Source organism: Zalophus californianus, chromosome X (assembly GCF_009762305.2).
Source record: "Zalophus californianus isolate mZalCal1 chromosome X, mZalCal1.pri.v2, whole genome shotgun sequence".
NCBI lineage: Eukaryota > Metazoa > Chordata > Mammalia > Carnivora > Otariidae > Zalophus > Zalophus californianus.
In genome coordinates, this window is record NC_045612.1 from 2,723,574 (window position 1) to 2,743,227 (window position 19,654).

At 48.8% G+C, this 19,654-nt stretch overlaps 1 protein-coding gene across 2 annotated transcripts; it reads right to left on the minus strand.

The window, feature by feature from the left end:
- Positions 1–5,674, minus strand: LOC113936880 (melanoma-associated antigen 8-like). Of its 2 annotated transcripts, none has more exons than XM_035725375.1 (3): positions 5,538–5,674; positions 1,388–1,462; positions 1–1,207 (listed from the first exon to the last, which is right to left on the minus strand). In XM_035725375.1, exon 3 carries the CDS (start codon positions 1,184–1,186, stop codon positions 182–184), a length of 1,005 nt encoding a protein of 334 aa, XP_035581268.1. In that variant the 5' UTR covers positions 1,187–1,207; positions 1,388–1,462; positions 5,538–5,674; the 3' UTR covers positions 1–181. The 2 variants fall into 2 exon arrangements, with proteins under 2 accessions (XP_035581268.1, XP_035581269.1); XM_035725376.1 differs by having other exon boundaries at positions 1,388–1,899; positions 5,538–5,667.
- Between the last annotated feature and the right edge of the window lie 13,980 nt (positions 5,675–19,654).

The following is a 19,654-nucleotide window of genomic DNA, read 5'->3' on the forward strand; positions in this document are numbered from 1 at the left end:
TCTTCTCCCAACCCTCCCTGGCCCTGCACTCCTTAAAACGCCCAGGGCTCTGACTTGACGCGCAAACACAAACACACACACAGGGAAGAACCAGCAAGGGGCCTCACTTCATGCCCAGCACCCCGCGGGAGAGGCTGCCGAACCCAGCAAAGCCTGGAAAGGGCCTGGCGGACCCCGGGGCTCAGGCCCCCTCTTCCTCATCTCTCACAGCCTCTTCAGACAGGGCCAGGGAGGAAGCCGGCTGCCCGCACCTGACCCGGAGCAAATACTCCAGCATTTGCAACTTGCTGGTTTCGGCGTGGGCCCTGGGACCCCACAGGAACTCGTAGCGGGCAGGGTCGCTGCCGGGCACCTGCCAGTACTCCACGTACCCTTCCTGCACCCAGACCTTGGTGAGGAGCTCCCTGGGCTCCCCGTAGATGACGTGCTCCTGGCCGGCATACACCCCCATGACCCCCAGCGTTTCCCACACCTCCTCCTCGGGGGCACGGTCACCATGCAGGAGGATCACCCCCAGGAGCACCACCAGGAGGCCGGTCTTGGGCACTCCCTCCTCACCGCTCAGCATCCCATCATAGGTGAGGCCCAGGACGGGGACCAGGACATAGGAGTGGTCGCTGGGGTCCACTTCCTTCACATCTATACCAAAGATCAGCTGCATGCACTCACAGGCCTGGCCCAAGATCACAGGGAAGGCATCCTGGGCATCCTTGCCGACGATCTCCAGCATCTCTGCCTGGCTGGTCGGCTCCTTGGTGTGATACTTGAGGAGCAGGAACTCCACCAGCTCAGCCAGCTTCCCCTGGAGTAGGTTTTGGAGCCCGGGCTGGGGTTCTTCGGGCTCCTCGCAGGGGCTCGACCCCTCCTCATCGGAGCTGCTGGAGCCCTGGTCAGGCTGGCTGCAGGCAGTGGCTGCCTGGGCAGTGGGGGAGGGGCGGGCACTCAGAGAGCTCTGGGGACGACTCTGGAACCCAGCAGCAGACCCCTCCTCCCTGGGGACCAGAAACAGGGCAGAGCAGGGGCCAGACGGGGCGGCGGACTGGGAGGAGGCCCAAGCGGAGAAGGAGGAGGGGGCGCGGGGGACCTCCTCCTCCCCAGCCCCCGACAGCTGTGCCTCCACCAGGCCCTGGGCCGGGCCCGGGTCTTCCTCCAGCTTCCAGAGCTCACCCCTCTGACCCAGGGGCATGGCGTTTGTGTCGGGCTGACCCTGAAGAAAGAGGTGGGACGGCTCCTCAGGGTGCGGCCCAGGCAGCAGAGGCCTGAAGTCCCGGAGCTGACAGTGCGCTGCGACAGACTTGGGTGCTGAGGGGTCCCCTCTGGGGTGGGACGGGCGAGCCCCTGGCTCCAGGCACAGAGCAAGTCCCTCACCTTGACCACTGGCACTCACCTGCACCTCCCCTGCTCTGGGACCTTAGAGGCTCCTGCCTCAGACCTAGGCCTTGACTCTGAGCTCTGGAAGCCCCTGGAGGAGAAAAGGAGGAGTCACTTCGGGGTGCAGACACAGAGCACGGCACACGGGCCCCAGTGGGGCAGGAGGGCTGGGGCGGACTCTGTGAGGTCCCCATCCGTCCAAGCTGGGCGGTCCCCTCCTTGGCCCCTCAGGGGACTGCTATTTCCCCTGGCAGGGCCTGGGCCCCACCCCCGCAGCCTGAGGCCACAGGGTCACAGCAAGACCGCGCAGCCCTGGGACCCCACAGAAGGTAAGTGAGGGGGCCCACCTCTGCCCACGCCTGCCAGAGGTCTAAGGGCTCGTCTCGGGATCCCAGGGACGGCCAAGCTCGGGTGCCGTCTGTGCTGGGATGGGCGCACCTCTCCGTCTATACCTGGACCCCCACGGAAGGCCTGGGAAAACTCCCTGTGTTGACCCGAGGCCACCCTCCTGGTGTCAAGGCCTCATCTCTGGGAGACGCCAGAAGGAAAAGTCAAGAGAAACAACTTGGCCCACCGATCGCCCGTCTCCCCAGGGCTGGCAGCAGCGGCAGGGTAGGCCCGGGCCCTAAGGATCCTGCTGTGGGAGGCAGCCCCTCATTTCTCATCTGCCCCCCACCATCAGGGCCAGACCCAGAGCCAGGGCACCTGCGTCCTCTGCTACCTGAGTGCAGACCCTCAGGCCCCGGCCCTCCCCATCCTGAGAGGAAGGATCTGGAGAGGAGGAGGGACTCAGCCTGACAGGCCCCACCCAGGGTTCCCAGGGCCGCCAGGTAGGGGTGGCACAGACTTCTGGGCCATCCTTCCTGGTCCCGAGGGGTGGGTTGGGAGTCACTCACTGCTCCCCCGGGTGTCCCCACCTTGACTCTTGGCAGGAGCAGGGACTCCTGTGTGTCTCCCAGATGGGCTTCCCCAGATGACCTGACCCCGACCTCTCCCAGCATGGTCCTCACCTCCCTGAGAGCTCCGAGAAAAGGGGGAGGAGCCAGCACGTCCTCATCCAGGGCCACGTCTCCATCTCCCCCCTCAGCCCCCGGCAAGATCCCAAAGGGCTGGTTGTAGGGATCGGCCCCTCTGTCCTGGGGTGGGGATGCCCTCAGGCCCCCAGGACGCTCATCTTCTTTCTTCCTGCCAGGGCCTGCCCTTCTTCCAGGTCCCCAACGTGAGACAGAAGCCATGTGCCCCTCAGACCAAGACCTCAGCTCCCCGAGGACTCCCGCCTTCTGGCCCATGAGACAAGTGAGCATGCGTGCCAGGTTGGGCCCCTGCTGACCGATCCTCCCTGGATCGGGCCCGGCCAGACTCCGGTGCCCTGGCTTCTTTGCTGAGATGGGGTGGAGGGGGTACGGCCAGTCCTCCCCCAGGGTCCTCACCCTGACTCCCAACCGGACCCATGCCCCGCCCCCCCCGACCCCGCACTCCACCCTCACACGCACACAGGCCCGCCCCACCCCAGGCCCGCTCCTTCTCACCACAGGCCCTCAGGCTCTAACAGCCAGATGTGGACCCCCGGACAGGAGGCATGGGCTCCTCCTCCACCAGGGGCCTCCTCCCTGGCCTGTCCGTACTGCGGCCCAGTCAGTCCTCCCTCTGGTCCTCCCCTTCCATCCTGGCAGGAACGGGCTCAGCCTGGGCGGCCCTGAAGCCTGCTCCTTCCACCCAGACCCCAGGCTCTAGGAGACGTGGCTGGGAAGTCAGGGCACGCCCTAGGTGCCCATCCGGCCCCGGGGCCTCCCGGGACCAAATCTGTTCGCTGTCCCCGATTCCGCAGTCCTCCTTCCGGTCCTCGCCTTGCCACCCAGCAACACGTGGGCCACCGCCCCCCACCCGCATACTCGAGGCAGGGCTCCATCCAAACGGCCAGGGGGTCTCGGAGGCCCTGAGGCCAAAGTGGCCACGCACTGTGTGGGCTCTTCCATCCCAGGAGACTCCTGTAGCTGAAGCAGGGCCGCGGTCCCGCCGGCTCCCTGTGGAGTCCCTTGGGGGTCCTCGCTTCGAGCCCTGGCAGGTCCTAGGCCCCTCTGTCTGCTGTCCCCAAGCTGGTCTGCCAACCCCAAGGCCCTCCCTGCCCTGAGCCCACCGGGGTAAGTCTGTGGCCAACACGTGCGGCCACGAAGCCCAGGGCTTCCCAAGGCTGAGATGGGGCGTCCAGGTCTCTCGGGCCTTCTTCTGATCTCCACCAGGACTCCCTGGGTGCCTATGCCTCCGCCTGTCCCTACTGCCTGCGGATCGGATCAGTCTCTCTGTGACCCGGATTCGGAAGTCCAGACTCACTACGTGTTCCAGTGACCCCCCCTCCCCCCCACGGACCTTCCCTGACTGACGCTGTGCCGGGGTCCAGGGTCCTTCACTCCTCCCTCCGCAATCTTAACACGAAGCCCAGCAGGACCTGAGCCCGGCCCTCTACCCACCCGAGGAAGGCCCTGCTCCTTCTGCCAAGGCCTGCAGAGTCTTTGAGACCTGGATGTGCAAGTCCGGCCTCACAACGTGCTCCCATCCCCCCACCCCCACCCCCGTCTCGGGCCTTCCCTGACTGACGCTGTGCTGGGGTGCAGGGTCCCTCACTCCTCCCTCTGCATCCTCAGCGTGAAGCCAGCAGGACTGTGTCCGCCCCTCTGTCCAGGCGTGTGAGACCCAGCCCCTTCTGCCAAGGCCCCCAGAGTCTTTGATACCTGGATATACAAGTCCAGACTCACCACGTGCTCCCATATCCGCCGCCCCCTCCCCCCCCTCACGGACCTTCGAGGATTGACGCTGTGCTGGGGTCCAGGGTCCCTCACTCCTCCCTCTGCATCCTCAGCGTGAAGCCAGCAGGACTGGGGCCCGCCCTCTGTCCAGGCGTGTGAGACCCAGCCCCTTCTGCCAAGGCCCCCAGAGTCTTTGAGACCCAGATGTGCAAGTCCGGACTCACAACGTGCTCCCATCCCCCCACCCCCCCCACCCCCCCACCCCACCCCCCCCACCCGTCTCCGGCCTTCCCTGACTGACGCTGTGCTGGGGTGCAGGGTCCCTCACTCCTCCCTCTGCATCCTTAGCGTGAAGCCAGCAGGACCGGGGCCCGCCCTCTGTCCAGGCGTGTGAGACCCAACCCCTTCTGCCAAGGCCCCCAGAGTCTTTGATACCTGGATATACAAGTCCAGACTCACCACGTGCTCCCATATCCGCCGCCCCCTCCCCCCCTCACGGACCTTCGAGGATTGACGCTGTGCTGGGGTCCAGGGTCCCTCAGTCCTCCCTCTGCATCCTCACCGAAAAGCGCAGCTGGATCTGAGACCGCCCCTCTGCCGACCAGATGGAGGCCCTGATCCTCCCGCCAAGGCACCCAGCGTCTTTGAGACCCGGATGCGGAAGTGCGGACTCTGCACGTGTTCCCTTCCCCCCCCTACCCCCGCGGACCTTCCCTGACTGACGCTGTGCTGGGGTCCAGGGTCCCTCACTCCTCCCTCTGCATCCTCAGCGCGAAGCCAGCAGGACCGGGGCCCGCCGTCTGTCCACCCGAGGGAGGCCCTGCCCCTTCTGCCAAGGCCCCTAGACTCTCGGGAGACCCGGATGCAGCAGTCCGCCGCACTGGCCGCGTGGCCCCTTCCCGCCCTGCGGCCTTCCCGGACTCACCCTGGGGCCCGACCTCGGTGAGGTCCCCTCTGTCCTGGGCTCCTGAGTCCCTCGGTCCTGCCCCCGATCGATCCCCACCCCGGCACCACTCGGACTCCCTGGGGCTGCCTGTGCCCCTGCCCCGTCCCGACCTGGCATCCTTCCCCTCTGACCCAGGTCCTCAGCTCCCTCAGACCCCCGCCGCGCATTTCACCGGACGCACCCACCTGTGGCCACCCTCCCCGGGGGGGCCCCCAGGGCCGGGCCGCGGCAGGGCCCGAGTGGCTGGACCTGAGCGGGGAGGAGTGGCCCCCACAGTCCTCCCTCTCCCCCCGCAACCCGCTCCAGGGAGGGCCCGGGCCCGTCCATCTGGGGACCCCTGTCCAGTGCCCCGGGCCGCGGCGGGAGGGGCTCAGCGGGACGACGCTGTCCCCTGCCGGGGTCGCTCGGGGCTGCCGGCATGGCGACCTGGCTCCTGGGGGACCCCGCACTCTGTGCTCCCTCACGGGTGCGTCTACCTGCACGCCTGGCGTCTCCCGACCGAGATCCGTCCTCCCACTCACGGAGGTCCCGGCGTCTCTCCGGCCTCCGAGGCGGAAGTCGGCGCTCGTCACATCCGGACCCCACAGGAAGGGGTCCCTTAGGGTGCCAGCACGTGGGGCGCAGATGGGTTCCGGGGTGGGCTACGTGGGGCAGGAGAGGGGAGCGGGCGGGCCGGGGTCCCTCGGTCCTCCCTGGGCTCCTCCCCTGGACTCTGGTAGGATGGAGCCCCCGCACTCTGCAGCCCCGAGTCTGTGCCCCTTAGACCAAGGCTCTCAGTGTCCGACATCACTGAGCACTTGAGGGATGGTTTGCGGGGCTTGTGCCTCGCCTGCTCACAGGGTCCGGGTTCTCTCAGGGCCGCTGGCAGGGACACAGCGGAGTTCGGTGGCCCCCAGTGTTCTGGGACGTGTGACCCCTCAGTCTTCACCCAGGAGGCCCTCCTCTACCCTTGTGTGACACACGCAGTCATGGGACAGATGCCTGATGTGAAGCTGTATGTTATCTATTTTCGGAAATGGAAGTTCTTACTTTTTACTATGAACTCATCTTGAATTACTTTAAAAGACTTTTCTTTGGGGCACCTGGGTGGCTCAGTCAGTTGAGCGTCCAACTCATGATTTCAGCTCAGGTCATGATCTCAGGGTCCTGGGCTTGAGCCCCATCTTCTCAGCTCCCCGTGCTCAGCAGGGAGCCTGCTTGGGATTGCCTCTCTCTGTGTCCCTCTGCCCCTCCCCCTGGTCTCTCTCTCTTTCTAAAATGAATAAATAAATCTTTTTAAAAAAAAAGACTTTTTGTTTACCCACTGATGTGATCAATTATTTTTATTTCCTGTAATTTGTTAATGTAGGGAATTACAATTGAAATTATCTTCATTCCCTTAGACACAGACTGTTCATTTAATTCACTGCTGTGTTGAATATGCTATTAATTTATTTAGGATATTTGCTGCTATATGAATGAACTTGGCATAAGTATACTTTTTGTGGTATGTCCACATTTGATTTTTGAATCAAGAATACCTAGACTGGGGGCGCCTGGGTGGCTCAGTCGTTAAGCGTCTGCCTTTGGCTCAGGTCATGATCCCAGGGTCCTGGGATCGAGCCCCGCATTGGGCTCCCTGCTCCGCGGGGAGCCTGCTTCTCCCTCTCCCACTCCCCCTGCTTGTGTTCCCTCTCTCGCTGTCTCTCTCTCTGTCAAAGAAATAAATAAAAATCTTAAAAAAAAAAAAAAGAATACCTAGACTGGGAGAATAAGTTAAACAGTTGCCCATCTTTGTATAGATTTGGAATAGTTGACATAAGATGGTGATTAGTTTTCCCTGATATTTTGTAGAATTGGCTCCCAAAACTGCCTGTCCTGGAACTTTTGAGGGTGACTTCAGTTTTGAATACAGTTTCAGTTTGTATTGTTAAGGGTTCTTATTTCTGTATGCTATGGGCCAATTTGTTCATTTTCCCCCCTAAAAAGTGGTCAGTTTCATTTAGGATTTCAAATTTAATGACACAATAATTATAATGAAATGTTTTCTTATACAAAGTTTAAAATATATACAGTAGTAGAGAGAATATTATAATGAACCCATTGTACCTGATCTTCAGCATCAAAAACCTTAATACATGGCCAATCTGGTTCCAATTAGTTCCCCACCTACCCTGCATCTCAGCTGCTGGAATAATCATTTTATGTCTAAATATTTCAATATACATTTCTAAAAGATAAAGACTTTAAAAGATAAACCATAAAGTCAATACAAATATCATTTCAAAAAAATTAAATGTCATTAATATCATTAAATGTCCAGTTATTTTTCATATTAACCTGAGGGCCTTATACTTTTTCAAAAATTTGAATTGGTGTCCAAATATGGTTCACAGGTGTGATTATTCATTATGTTCCTTAAGTCTTTAAAAATCTATAAATTCCCCTCAGACATCATATCTTTTTCCTTACAATTTTTTTTTGTTTTTGGAAAAAAGAAAACAAGTCTTGTGTTGTGTCTGGTTTCTTAGTGTAGATTTTACTTAATGTGACACCTTGGTGTCCTTTAACATGTTTTTTAGTCTCTTGTATTTCTTTTAATTAGCGGGTCAAGGGGTGCAAGCTTGATCAGGTTAAGTTGCTTGTGTGTTTGTTTTATCGTTGTTCTTGTTGTTTTGCAAGACATTAGGCATCACGTATTGTCTGGTATAGTCTCTGTGGGAGGCTGGCAGTCATTAATAGTTACTACCTTTACCAATTAATCCTTTAGGGATGGTACTTCTCTCATTCTGTCTTTCTTAGTTTATTGGCTGGAATACTTCTACACGTTATGTTAACCTTAACAAAAAACAGCCAAGTATTTTACCAGCAGAAATGGGTTTATTTTGGAATAAAAGAGAATTGCAATTCAGGACATGCAAGCTATGGTGAAACCATAGGCAATGCTGGAGAACAGAGAGGTTTTCACTTTTATAGAGAAGAGGGGAAACTTAGGAGGGTGCTTATGAGCAAAAACGCCTATGGGAGTAAACTGGGAGTTTGAATTATAGTGGCTTTTGATTGGCTAAATTGTGGTCTTCTCTTATTGGCTGGGCTGTTGTCAGGGGATAAGGAAACCTTTCTTCCTCTGCTGGGATAGTAACGTAGTAGCTAAAGTAGATTCTACTTGCAAGGTGGGGCTCTTAACTGTTGGCTCTGTAATTGACCTAGACTGGTAGGGTGTGAGAGCTCCCCCTACTGGCCTTCTGACTCCGTTTTAACCGAAGTTTCCTTAGTTTTCGCAGGAGAAAGCTTTCCTTGTTCGCATCCACCTTTGATTATACTGAGGGGAAGGTATAACATATTTGTAGTGTTCTCTTATAATATTTAAATATCTTCTGCATCTATATTTTGTACAATTTTATTTAACTTGTTTGTGTTTTTTCTTCAGTAATTGATCATATTTGCAAAAAGCATTTTGTAAATATTTTCAAAGAACTGGCTTTTGTTATTTAGCTCTACTGTTATTTGTTTCATTATTTCTGCATTTATATTCATTATTTCGAACTCTCCACTTCTTTGGGTTTATTATAGTCTTCATTGCCTAGCTTCTTGAATTGCTTGGATGTTTTAAATATTTCTTATTTTTTTCACACATGCAAGGGTATATATTGCCAGCTAAGTATCATTTAAACAATATCACACAGGTAGTGCTGTATAGCTTTATGTGTATTACTTAAATTTTTTACAAGTTGTATCACTCTATTACTTATGATATTAGACTTTTTTGGCATGCATATACAAAAACTGAAGAGTATAAAAATTATTTTTATTTATTTATTTTTATTAAGACAATATTTTAGAGCAGTTTAAGGGTCATAGCAAAATCAATGGAAAGGTACAGAGATTTCTCATATACCCACTGCCCACACACATGCATAGCCTTCCCCATTATCAACACTCCCTACAAGAGTGGTAATGCCCTCAGTGTTTTTTTTTTAATTTCAGTTATTGTATTATTCAACTCTGATCGGTTCTTTTATATATTTTCTATCTCTTTATTGAAGTTCTCACTCATTTTTTTCCATTCTTCTCTTCAGCCACATGGGTATCTTTATGACCATTACTTTTTTATCAGGCACATTATTTATCTGTTTTATTTAGTTCTTTTTCTGAGTTTTTTCTTGTTTTCTCTTTTGGAACATATTCCTATATCCCTATTTTGCTTGACTCTCTGTGTTTGTTTTTATGGATTAGGTGAAACAGCTATTTCTCCTCAACTGGAAGGAATGTTCTTGTGTATGGTCATTCCCTATGTTGACTGTGTGTGCTTGGTAAATTTGCTGGCTGGCTGGAGCTAGGTTGGCATGAGCTGGGGGTCCTGGGGTTTTCCACATAGAGGGTGCCCTATCAGGACTGCTAAAACTGAAGTGGATGCAGGTCAGGGTGTCCCAGTGTTCTATGTGCTGAGGAAACTCCAGCAGGACATTGTAAGCTGAAATGGATGCAAGCTGGAGTGTCTCAGGGTGCTCTGTACAGGGGGTGTCTTGGGGGAGTGGCTGGAGTGGCTGGAGCTATGTGGTGTGTGGACCAGGAGGTCCTTGAGCTGTTGTGTAGAGGATGCCCTAGTAAGATAGCTGAAACTATGGTGGGTACAGGCTCAGGGGACCCAAGGCTCTATACACAGAGGGCACCTTGGCAGGATAGCTGAAGCAGATGTGGATGTAATCGGTGTTTCTGGACTCTCTGCACAGAGAGTGCCCTGAAGGGGCAGCAGGATCTAAGGCAGGGTACAGGCTAGGAGGTCCTGTGGCATGCTATGCAGGGGGCATCCTGGCAGTACAGCTGAAGTTAAAATGGGCACAGGCTGATGCGGTCCCTGGGATCTTCACACAAAATGTGCCCTAGCAGGACAGCTGAAGCTGAATTGGATGCAAGCCATGGTGTCCCAAGGTGTTTAGCGCAGTGGGTGTCCTGGTGGAGCTACTGAAGCCAAGGCCAGTGTGGGTGGGCATGTTCCAGGGTTCTCCATGTAGGGGGTGCCCTGATGGGTTGGTTGACACTGATGCTGGCACAAGCCTAGGGTTCCTGGGGCGCTCCTCTTAGGGGACACCCTGGCAAGGTGGCTGGATTTAAAACAGACATCAACTGAGGTGTTCCAGAGAGCTCTGCACCAGGGGTGCCCTAGCAAGCCATCTGAAGCCAAAGTGTGTGGGCCTGGAGTGTTCCGGGGTGCTTTGTCCCTGTGTCACTTTGGCATGAAGGCTGGGGCTGTAGTGAACACTAACTAGTGGTGTCCCAGTGTTCACTGCTCTTTGGCCACCTTGGTGGGTCAGCTGGGGCTGGTGTGGGCTAGGGGCCTGGGGTTCACTGAGGCAACAGGCCAGTTAGGGTGCCCAGACTAAGCACTGGTCTATGATTTCAAGGTGAAGGTGGAGGTGGAGTGTAGAATGTGTCTGTCAGCCCCTCCCACCTGGGGATTGTTCCAGCAGCCCCTGCCACTGGTAGAGTTCTAGGGCTGACTCTTAATTTTTTTAATTTTTAATTTTTAAAGATTTATTTATTTTATTTGGGGGGGAGGGGCAGAGGGAGAAGGAGAGAGAGAATTCCAAGTGGACTGCCAGACAAGGGCAGAGCCTGTCTCGGGCTTGAACTCACGACCCTGAGATCATGACCTGAGCAGAGATCATGAGTCTGTTGCTCAATGGACTGAGCCACGCAGGCATCCCAGGCCTGACTCTTTAACATGCTAGTTGATATTTAAAATTGTGGCTTTTTAAAGAAAGAAAATAATAATGTAAAATAATTTTTTAAATAAATAAAAGAGAAAAGAAAAAGAAGCAAAAAGACAAAACAAAACTAAAAAGAACAACAACAAAAGACTAAAAAACCAAACCAAACAAAAACCAAAAACCCAAACCAAACAAACAAAAAAAACCCCCCAAATAACAACACACCCCATGGCTTATTTTCTGTTACCCAGTGCTACCGGGGCTGGTGTGGGCTTGTGGACTCTGAGCTCACTATGGTCTCAAGCTCGCTGTGATGACCAGAACTGCCAGTTATGGCAGTCAGACCCTGCTCCCTTCTGGGCTTTTAAGCTGGAGCGAGAATGTAAATGTGTTTTTTTTCCAGTCTCTCTGACCTGGAGAGTGTTCCCACAGCTCCTCCCCATTTGGCAGAGGTCTAGTGGTTGTCTTTTTTACATGCCAGTTGCTTTTGTTTTTGTTTTTGTTTTTGCTAATTGCTCTTTTAAACTGTGGCTTTCTTTCTATACCCAAGGACGCAGGAATCTGTTCCTGGTCCCTCAGTACTATCCTTCCCCACGGCTGTCCTTAGTTTCAGGGGTAGTGATTCCCTTTGTTACTGTCTCTCCATCTTTCTTACTGTTCTCTTTTGTAGTTCTCTCTATTTTTGGTTGTACAGAAGCTGTTCAGTCAGCCCTCTGTTCTTCTTCAGGAGGAGTTCTTCCTTAACAGGTATAATTTGGTGTGTTCCACGGAGGAGCTGAGTTCAGGGTCTGCTTCCATTGCCATCTTGGACCCAAAAGTTGTTTTAAAAGTACTAATTTTAACGTGTATATCTTTTTTGGTAAGGTGTCTGTTAAGGTCTTTGGCCCATTTTAAAATCAGGTTGTTTTCTTAATTTTAAGTTTTAGGTGTGCTTTTTAATTTTGGAAATAGTCATTTATCAGATGTGTCTTTTGCAAATATTTTCTCCCAGCCTATGATTTCTCATCTCATTCTCTTGACATTGTTTTTCATGGAAAAGAAGTTGTCAATTTTAATGAAGTCCAGCTTAAGCAATTATTTTTTTCATAGATTGTGCCTTTGGTGCTGCATCTAAAAGTCATTGCCATACCCAAGGATATCTAGGTTTTCTCCTATGTTATCTTCTAGGAGTTTTATAGTTTTGCATTTCACATTTAGGTTTGTGATCCATTTTGAGTTAATTTTGGTGAAGGGTGTATGGTCTGTGTCTAAATTAATTTTTTTGCATGTGGTTGTTTAGTTGTCCAACACCATTTGTTTGAAAGGACTATCTTTTTTCCATTGTACTGTCTTTGCTCCTTTTTCAAAGATCAGTTGACTATATATATATTTGTCTATTTCTGGGATCTCTATTCTGTTCTATTGTTCTATTCATCTATTCTTTCACCAATACCACACTCTCTTGGTTACTGTAGTTTTATAGTGAGTCTTGAAGTTGGGTAGTGTCGGACTTCCAACTTTATTTTTCTCTTTCAATATTGTTTTTGATCTCTCACATTTCTTTCTGGCTCTTAATTTTTTTTTCTTTCTGCTTACATTACCTATCTGATTTTGTATGCTGTCTATCTTATCTATGAGAGTCCTTAGTGTATTAATCATAGTTGTTTTAAATTTCTAGCCCAATACTTCCAACAGCCCTGCCACATTTAATTCTGATGCCTGCTTTTTCTCTTTAAATTCTGTTTTTGCCTTTTGGTATGCCTTGTAATTTTTTCTTGATAACCAAACATGATGTACTGGGTAAAAGGAACTGCTGTAAGTAAGTCTTTTAGTAATGTGGTGGTAAGGTCTGGGGGGAAATGTTCTATTGTCCTGTGAGTATGTCTCACTCTTTTGGTGAACCTATATCTCTGGACTGTGAACTTCACAAGTGTTTCATTCTTTCTACCTCCCCCCCCCCCCCGCCTCCGCCGCCAGGTGGAACAGGATGACTAGAGTAGGCTGGAGTTGATTATTTCCCTTCTCCCACGTGGAAAGCTAAACCTAACTGGAGTTGGGTATTTCCCTTCCCCCTGGTTAGTTATGCTCTGATGATACCCCAGCAGGTTAGGCTCTGGTTAACTAGGTTCTCCTGAGGGCAGGCCTTATTAAGAAGAACAGAGTGCTCTGGCATATTTCAAAATGGTTCCTTTGTACCTCCTCCTGCCAGAAGCATGGGGGGATTTTTCTTGATATTTACCGTGGGAACCTGGTTGAGCTCTTATAGTAAATCTCACAGTATGGTGGCCCCCCCCCCCCCAAGTGATTGCCCCCTGGAGTTTTTAATTCTCAAAGTTGTCTATACTGAACCTCTAGTAATTCATCAATTACAGTTCAGGTAACCACAGAACTGGTTCCCACAATGGTTTCCAGTTATGAGCCTCTGCTCTGGTAAGTTATCAACCTCTTGTATTCACCTGCCTGTCTCTCCAGTCTTAGGGACTATGTTTGCCCTGTGTCCTCACATCTTCTATGGATCCAAGAAGAGTTGATTTTTAGTCTGTTCAGCTTTTTACTCATTTTAAGAAGGAGAGGCAACTTCCAAGTTCCTTACATGTAGAACTGAAAACTGAAAGTCTAAAAATTGATTTTGAGAATGCTGTGAAGAGGATGAGAAAAATAAAATGTCATTTAGAGAAGATTTCATGGAGGGACGCCTGGCTGGCTCAGTCAGTGGAGGATGCAACTCTTGATCTTGGGGTCATGAGTTCGAGTACCATGTTGGTGTGGAGCCTACTTAGAGGTGATTTCAGGGCCCAGGGTGTTTTGTTTTGTTTTTACTGGTTATAAAGATAAAGATATTTAATTGCTGGTGACAGAGTTGGTTTATCCCAAGAATACAAAGAAATTTAACACTAGAAAACCAATCAGTGTAATTGGCTTCATATAACAGTCAGGGATTGTCCAGGAAAATAGAAACATCTCTAAATATTTAACACAGTGAAAATTTAATGCAGAGGACTGGTTACACAAGTGAGGAGCCAAATGAGGGAAAGTTGGGGAACCCGATAATTAGCAACATGAGAAAGTTAATCTGACTTCCAGGCTGGAAGGACAAAGAGAGGTGGTAGTGTTACTACAATCTAAGTATTGGATTCAATAGGATCTGGAGGCAATGGTGGGCCAATGTGATGGTGGCTGGACCCATAGGGAATATGTAGTCACTGAAGGAGAAGCCACTTGATGCAGAGGAAGAAGGAGAAAAAAGGTTGTCTATCCTCCTGGGTTCTAATTTCCTGCTGGTGCTTCCAGTCATCTGCACTAAAGTGGTAGCCAAATATTGGTGAGCCTAAGCATCGTAGCCTTCAGAGGTCAGCCCCTGTATAATTGAGGGCGGAGCAGGAGAAGAATGAGGGATGGATCTAGGGACAAATAGGCCCAGGACTGCCTTACCATATGAACAGATTGAATAAGGAAAATCATACCTAATTTGATAAATAAAAATACTTAATATCTACATCCAATCATAATAAAAAGAAATGCTAGTCCCAGAGTATAAAGTGTATATACATGAGTCCATACTGATGTAAATAAATGACTGGTAAATAAATAAATGGGAGAGAATAGATACATCTCCCCATGTGGGACAATTACAAGTCATTTATGTCGATACTCTCCATTCAAGACAAGGGAGCATAACTCTTCTCTCCTTTAAGTGTGTGCTGTGCCTAGTGACTTCCTTCCAAAGAAAGTACAATGTGAAAAGAGTGGGGGAGAGAGTAATTTTACAGTAGAGAAGCCTGATAAATATGACCTCAGCCAGGTGATCAAGATTAACAGCAACTCTGATGTCATGTTGATAGTATGTACCCTTGATGTGATGTCATGAGAGTAGCACTTTCTTTGTGTTATTCCTCCCCAAAAACCATAACCCCAGTATCTTTATGACAAAATCATCAGAAGAATTCCAAGAGTGGCATCCTATAATATACCTGGCCAGTAGTCCTCAAAATTGTCAAAATCATAAAAAATAAGGAATGCCTAAGAAACTGTTATAGTCAAGTGTATTGTAAGGAGGCATGATGACTAAAGGTATTGTGGGATTCTGGATAGGATTCTGGAAAAGAAAAAGATCATTAGATAAAAACTAAGGAAATCTTAAAGAAAAAAACTAAGGAAATCTGAATAAAGTATGAATTTGTGTTATTAACATTGTAACAATATTGGCTCATTAGTTGTGACAAATGTACCATGTGAATATAAGATGTTAATAAAGAGGAAACCAAGTATTGAGCATATGGAAACCCTTTATACTATCTTTGCAAATTTTTTGTAAATCTAAAACTATTCTAAAATAAAAAGCTTATTAACAAACGAATAAAAGAGAAAATTTAGCCAACTAGATAAAGGATATGTATGAAAAACCTACAGCAAACATTATACATGTATGAGGAAAAGTTGAAAGGTTTTAATTTGAAATTGGGAACTAGAAAAGGATACGTGCTATTACCATTTCTATTCAATATTTTGATAGAAATACTAGCCAATGCAGTAATGAAAAGCAAAAAAATAAAAGACATAGAGATCAGAAAAACAAGAAACAAAGCTTCCATGATTAACAGATGATTAGATTTCATGTGAAGAAAATTCAAAAGTACTAAAGTTAAACTATTCAATCAATAAAAGTGTATATAAAGTTTGCTGGGTTTAATATCAATGTACAAAAAGTAAACTTTTTTTTCTACAGCAACAAACAGTATGAAAATGAAAGTGAGAAAAATGTAATTTGTAACCTATCATACCAAAATATCAACTAACAAGAATAATTCTAGCCAAAGAATATCTAAGAACTTCATGGAAAAAAAATACAAAAATGCTATTTAGATAAATTAATGAAGAGCTACATAAATACAAAATATAATATGATCATGGATGTGAAGATTCAACAAGTTAGTTCTCCCTAAAATTAATCTATAGATTGACTGTAATTCCAATACAAAACCCCAAATCTGTGGGTGAATGTGTGTATTTATGTGTATGTGTGTATGAAACATGACACAATGATTCTAAAATTTAAACTGAGATGCAGTAGGCCAAAAAAGGCCAGGCACTTTTGAGATAGTAGCAGATAAGAGGAGTTACACTACTAGATATGTGAGAACTGTTAAAATGTTATAGTAATTAAGTTTGTGGTGGATGCAGGGGTTAACAAATAGACCAATGGAACTGAATAGAGCCCTGAAACAAAGATGCTTATTATAGGCCCTTGATTTATGAAAGTGGTATAATTTCAGAGCAATGGGGAAAGGACAGTCTTTCAAATAAATGACAGCAAAACAATTGGATATCCATATAGAAAACAAAATGCAATTGGAACCCTCCTGTCTGCACAAAAGTCAATTACAGAGGAATTAAAAACCTCTATTTAAAATTATTTTTTAAAATTTATTTTTATTAGTTTCAGAGGTAGAATTTAGTGATTCATCCGTTGCATACAACACTCAGTGTTCATTCCATCAAGTGCCCTCCTTAAAGCCCATCACCCAATTACCCCCCCATCTCCCCTCCAGCAACCCTCAGTTTGTTTCCTAGAGTTCAGATCTTTTATGGTTTGTCTCCCTCTCAATTTTCATCTTATTTTTCCTTCCTTTCCCCAATGTTCATCTATCTGATTGTTTCTTAAATTCCACATATGAGTGAGATCATATGGCATTTGTCTTTCTCTGATTGACTTATTTCGCTCAGCATGATACTTTCTAGTTCTACCCACAGGGTTGTAAATGGCAAGATTTCATTCTTTTTGATGGCTGAGTAATATTTCATTATATAATATTCCTACACACACACACACACACACACACCACCTCTTCTTTATTCATTCATCCATAGATGGACATCTGGACTCTTCCCATACTTTAGCTATTGTGGACATTGTTGCTATAAACATTGTTATTATAAAAATATTCAACTGCACATGTAAGTATACACAACAGTAAAATGATCCTTTATATTTCTATAATCTGGAGAGTCGGCAGTCCCAGTCAAGTAGGACATGGATAGTGCTGGAGAGGAAAAGACTAAAAAAGGCTGGGGATATTGCTCAAATCAGTAACAAAAAGGGTGGAGATTATATGAATTAGGGAGGAGGAACGAAAATGGTAGCCTCTTTTGCCCCTTTGTGGCCAATATTGATGGCTTTGCCACCTTCATGGGACTTTGCTTTCAAAGAGCAGGACCTGGTACTTAGCAGTGGCTTGGGAGAAAGCTACCTGGGCCAATAATCTGTTTATTCAGCCTCCTACCAGACCAATCTTTCTCCTGATCTCTGGAGCTCTGGAGAGTATGTCTTGACATACTCATACATGTATGACTTGACAATACAATTCCAGAGACTCATGGTAATGAGATGTTGGGCTGACTACACTACAGACACCCTGAACCATCCCAGTGGTCCTTTACTGACTTAGAGTCAGTGCCAGGTTGTTGACGTGATGGGAGCAGAGTCCTCCCTCCCTCCCTACCTGGATTAGAGCTCTTGCTAGGGGGAAGGATTTGGACGTCTTGGCCCCACTACATTTTTGCTCTGGTGAAGGTGACCTGCAGATCCTGTTGTCTTGTAGAAAACCCTTTCTGTAGACCCCCACTACTGGGGCTTGGGGGACTTAATGGAGTAATGGAGGAGTCTCGCTCCTCCCTGAGGTCAGGGGTACTCTAAGTGGGGAGAAGATAGGAATCATGTAATGATTCCACAGTGGTCAGGGAGTTAGTAGGAGCACCTCCCCTTCTACCACATGAACTACCACCAGTCTGGGCAGGATGTCATGGAAATGTCTAACAAATCCCTCCACCCTAAAAATAGGATTTGAAGCTCCTAATTGAAAAGGCTTCAGGCTCGCAATCTTATTGTCTAAGAATGGCATTACCCATAAATAGGGCCATAAGGTTATTAGCTGAGGGGACCCCACAGGAGGAAGGAGTCCATTTTGATCATTTGATTCACCCATGGGGATTTGCTACTCAGAAATGAGTCCATCCCATCGCTGCTCCACACACTTTTTTTTCAGCTGCTCTCACTCTTGACAGGACTCACAGAAGAATTCAGAAATATTCAGAAATCCTGAGATCCCAAAAGAAGTTTACTTGTAGTTTTGTCAGAGATTTCAGATTTCAGTGGAAGCTTGAGTTATCTCCAGGTCTACTTTGCTCAGGACCAAGTCAGTCCAGAGTGGGTGAAAAGAAATTGGAGTCCTGTCCATAGGGAGGAGGAGGGTACAACTTCCTCCAGAGGCCAGAAAGCTCTCCTTTAAGAATGGCAAACACTCGGTTGCAGGCTGCCCCTCCAAGAGCAGAGGCAGCAAGAGGACGTGTGTGTCTTGCACAGGTCCACGTGGGGAGAGCAGTGGGGACAGAGACCAGCACCACCTTCTGGTCTCCAGATGTCCAAAATTGGAAGGAGCAAGATGGCGGAGGAGTAGGAGACCTAAATTTCATCTGGTCCCAGGAATTCAGCTAGATAGGGATCAAATCATTCTGAACACCTACGAACTCAACAGGAGATCGAAGAAAAGAATAGCAGAAACCCTCTGAACAGAAAAGCGACCACATTCTGGAAGGTAGGATGTGAGGAGAAGTGAATCTGAGGCGATGTTCGGGAAGATAGACTGTGGGGGAGGGAGCCTCCACCAGCCTGCTACCGGCAAGTGATAGAGCAGTGGAGCATAAAATCGGAACTTTAAGAAGTCTGCTCCACTGAGAGACATCACTCCAGTGGCTAAGCAGGGGGTGGAACCCTCACTGGGACAGTGTGGTCTCAGGACCCTCGGGGTCACAGAAAGACCGGGGGTGCCTGAGTGTGGCAGAGCTCCCAGGTATGGAGCAGGGAAGCCGGCTGCAGAGACGGAGCCGAGGAGTGGGCTCTCAGCTCAGGGTTGCCATAAAACCGTGATCCAAGGCACAGTTGGGCCACTGCTCTTCCAGCAGGGACCCAACAAGCGGCAGATCCGGGGAGACTCCCCTTCCTCCCCCTGGGGAGGAGGGGCGCGGGAGTGCATCGCAGGGATCTGCTGGGTTTGGAGACTCCACACGGGTCGGGTGCCAGCAATAGAAATGCTCGGTAACAGGCCGGGTGAGCATGGAGTGTGGCTGGAGATTGGGGAGACAGCAGTGATTGCTTTTCTCTGGGGGTGCACTGGGGAGTGGGGCCCCGAGTTCTCGGCTCCTCTGGGGCGGAGATGGGGAGGCCGCCATTTTCACTCTTGTCCTCCAAAGCTGTGCTGAAAGCTTGCAGGGAACAAAAGCTTCCGAGAGCAAACTGAGCAGATTATTTAGCCTGGCCCCAGCAAGGGGGGGGGGGGCAATTCTGCCTCAGGCAAAGGCATTTGAGAACCACTGCAACACGCCCCTCCCCCAGAAGAACAAGAACAGCCAGCCAAGACCAAGTTTACTGAAAAATGAGAATCGCCGAACTCCAGTGCTAGGGGAATACAGCATATAGAATTCATGGCCTTTTTCCCCCTGATTCTTTAGTCTCTCAAAGTTAATTTTTTTAATTTTCTTTTTTTTTAATTTTTCTTTTTCCCATTTTCAACCAACATCTTAGCAATCGTTTTTTTAAAAACCTTTTTTATTTTTCATCTTTAGAGTCATATTCTATCCCTTCATTGTAGTTAACCTTATTTTTGGTATATATATAAGTTGTCCTCTCTTTAAAATTTTGGGATACAATTGCTTCTAACAGACCAAAATATACCTTAAATCTCTAGTGTGTGGCTTTGTTCTAGTCTCCGGCCTGATCACATTCTCTCCCCCCCCCCCCTTTTTTTAAATTTCCTTCTTTCTTTTTTCAACCAACTTCTTATCTTATCAATTCCTTTTATAAAATCTTTTATAATTTTCATCTTTACAGCCATATTCCATCCCTTCATCATATTAACCCTTATTTTTGT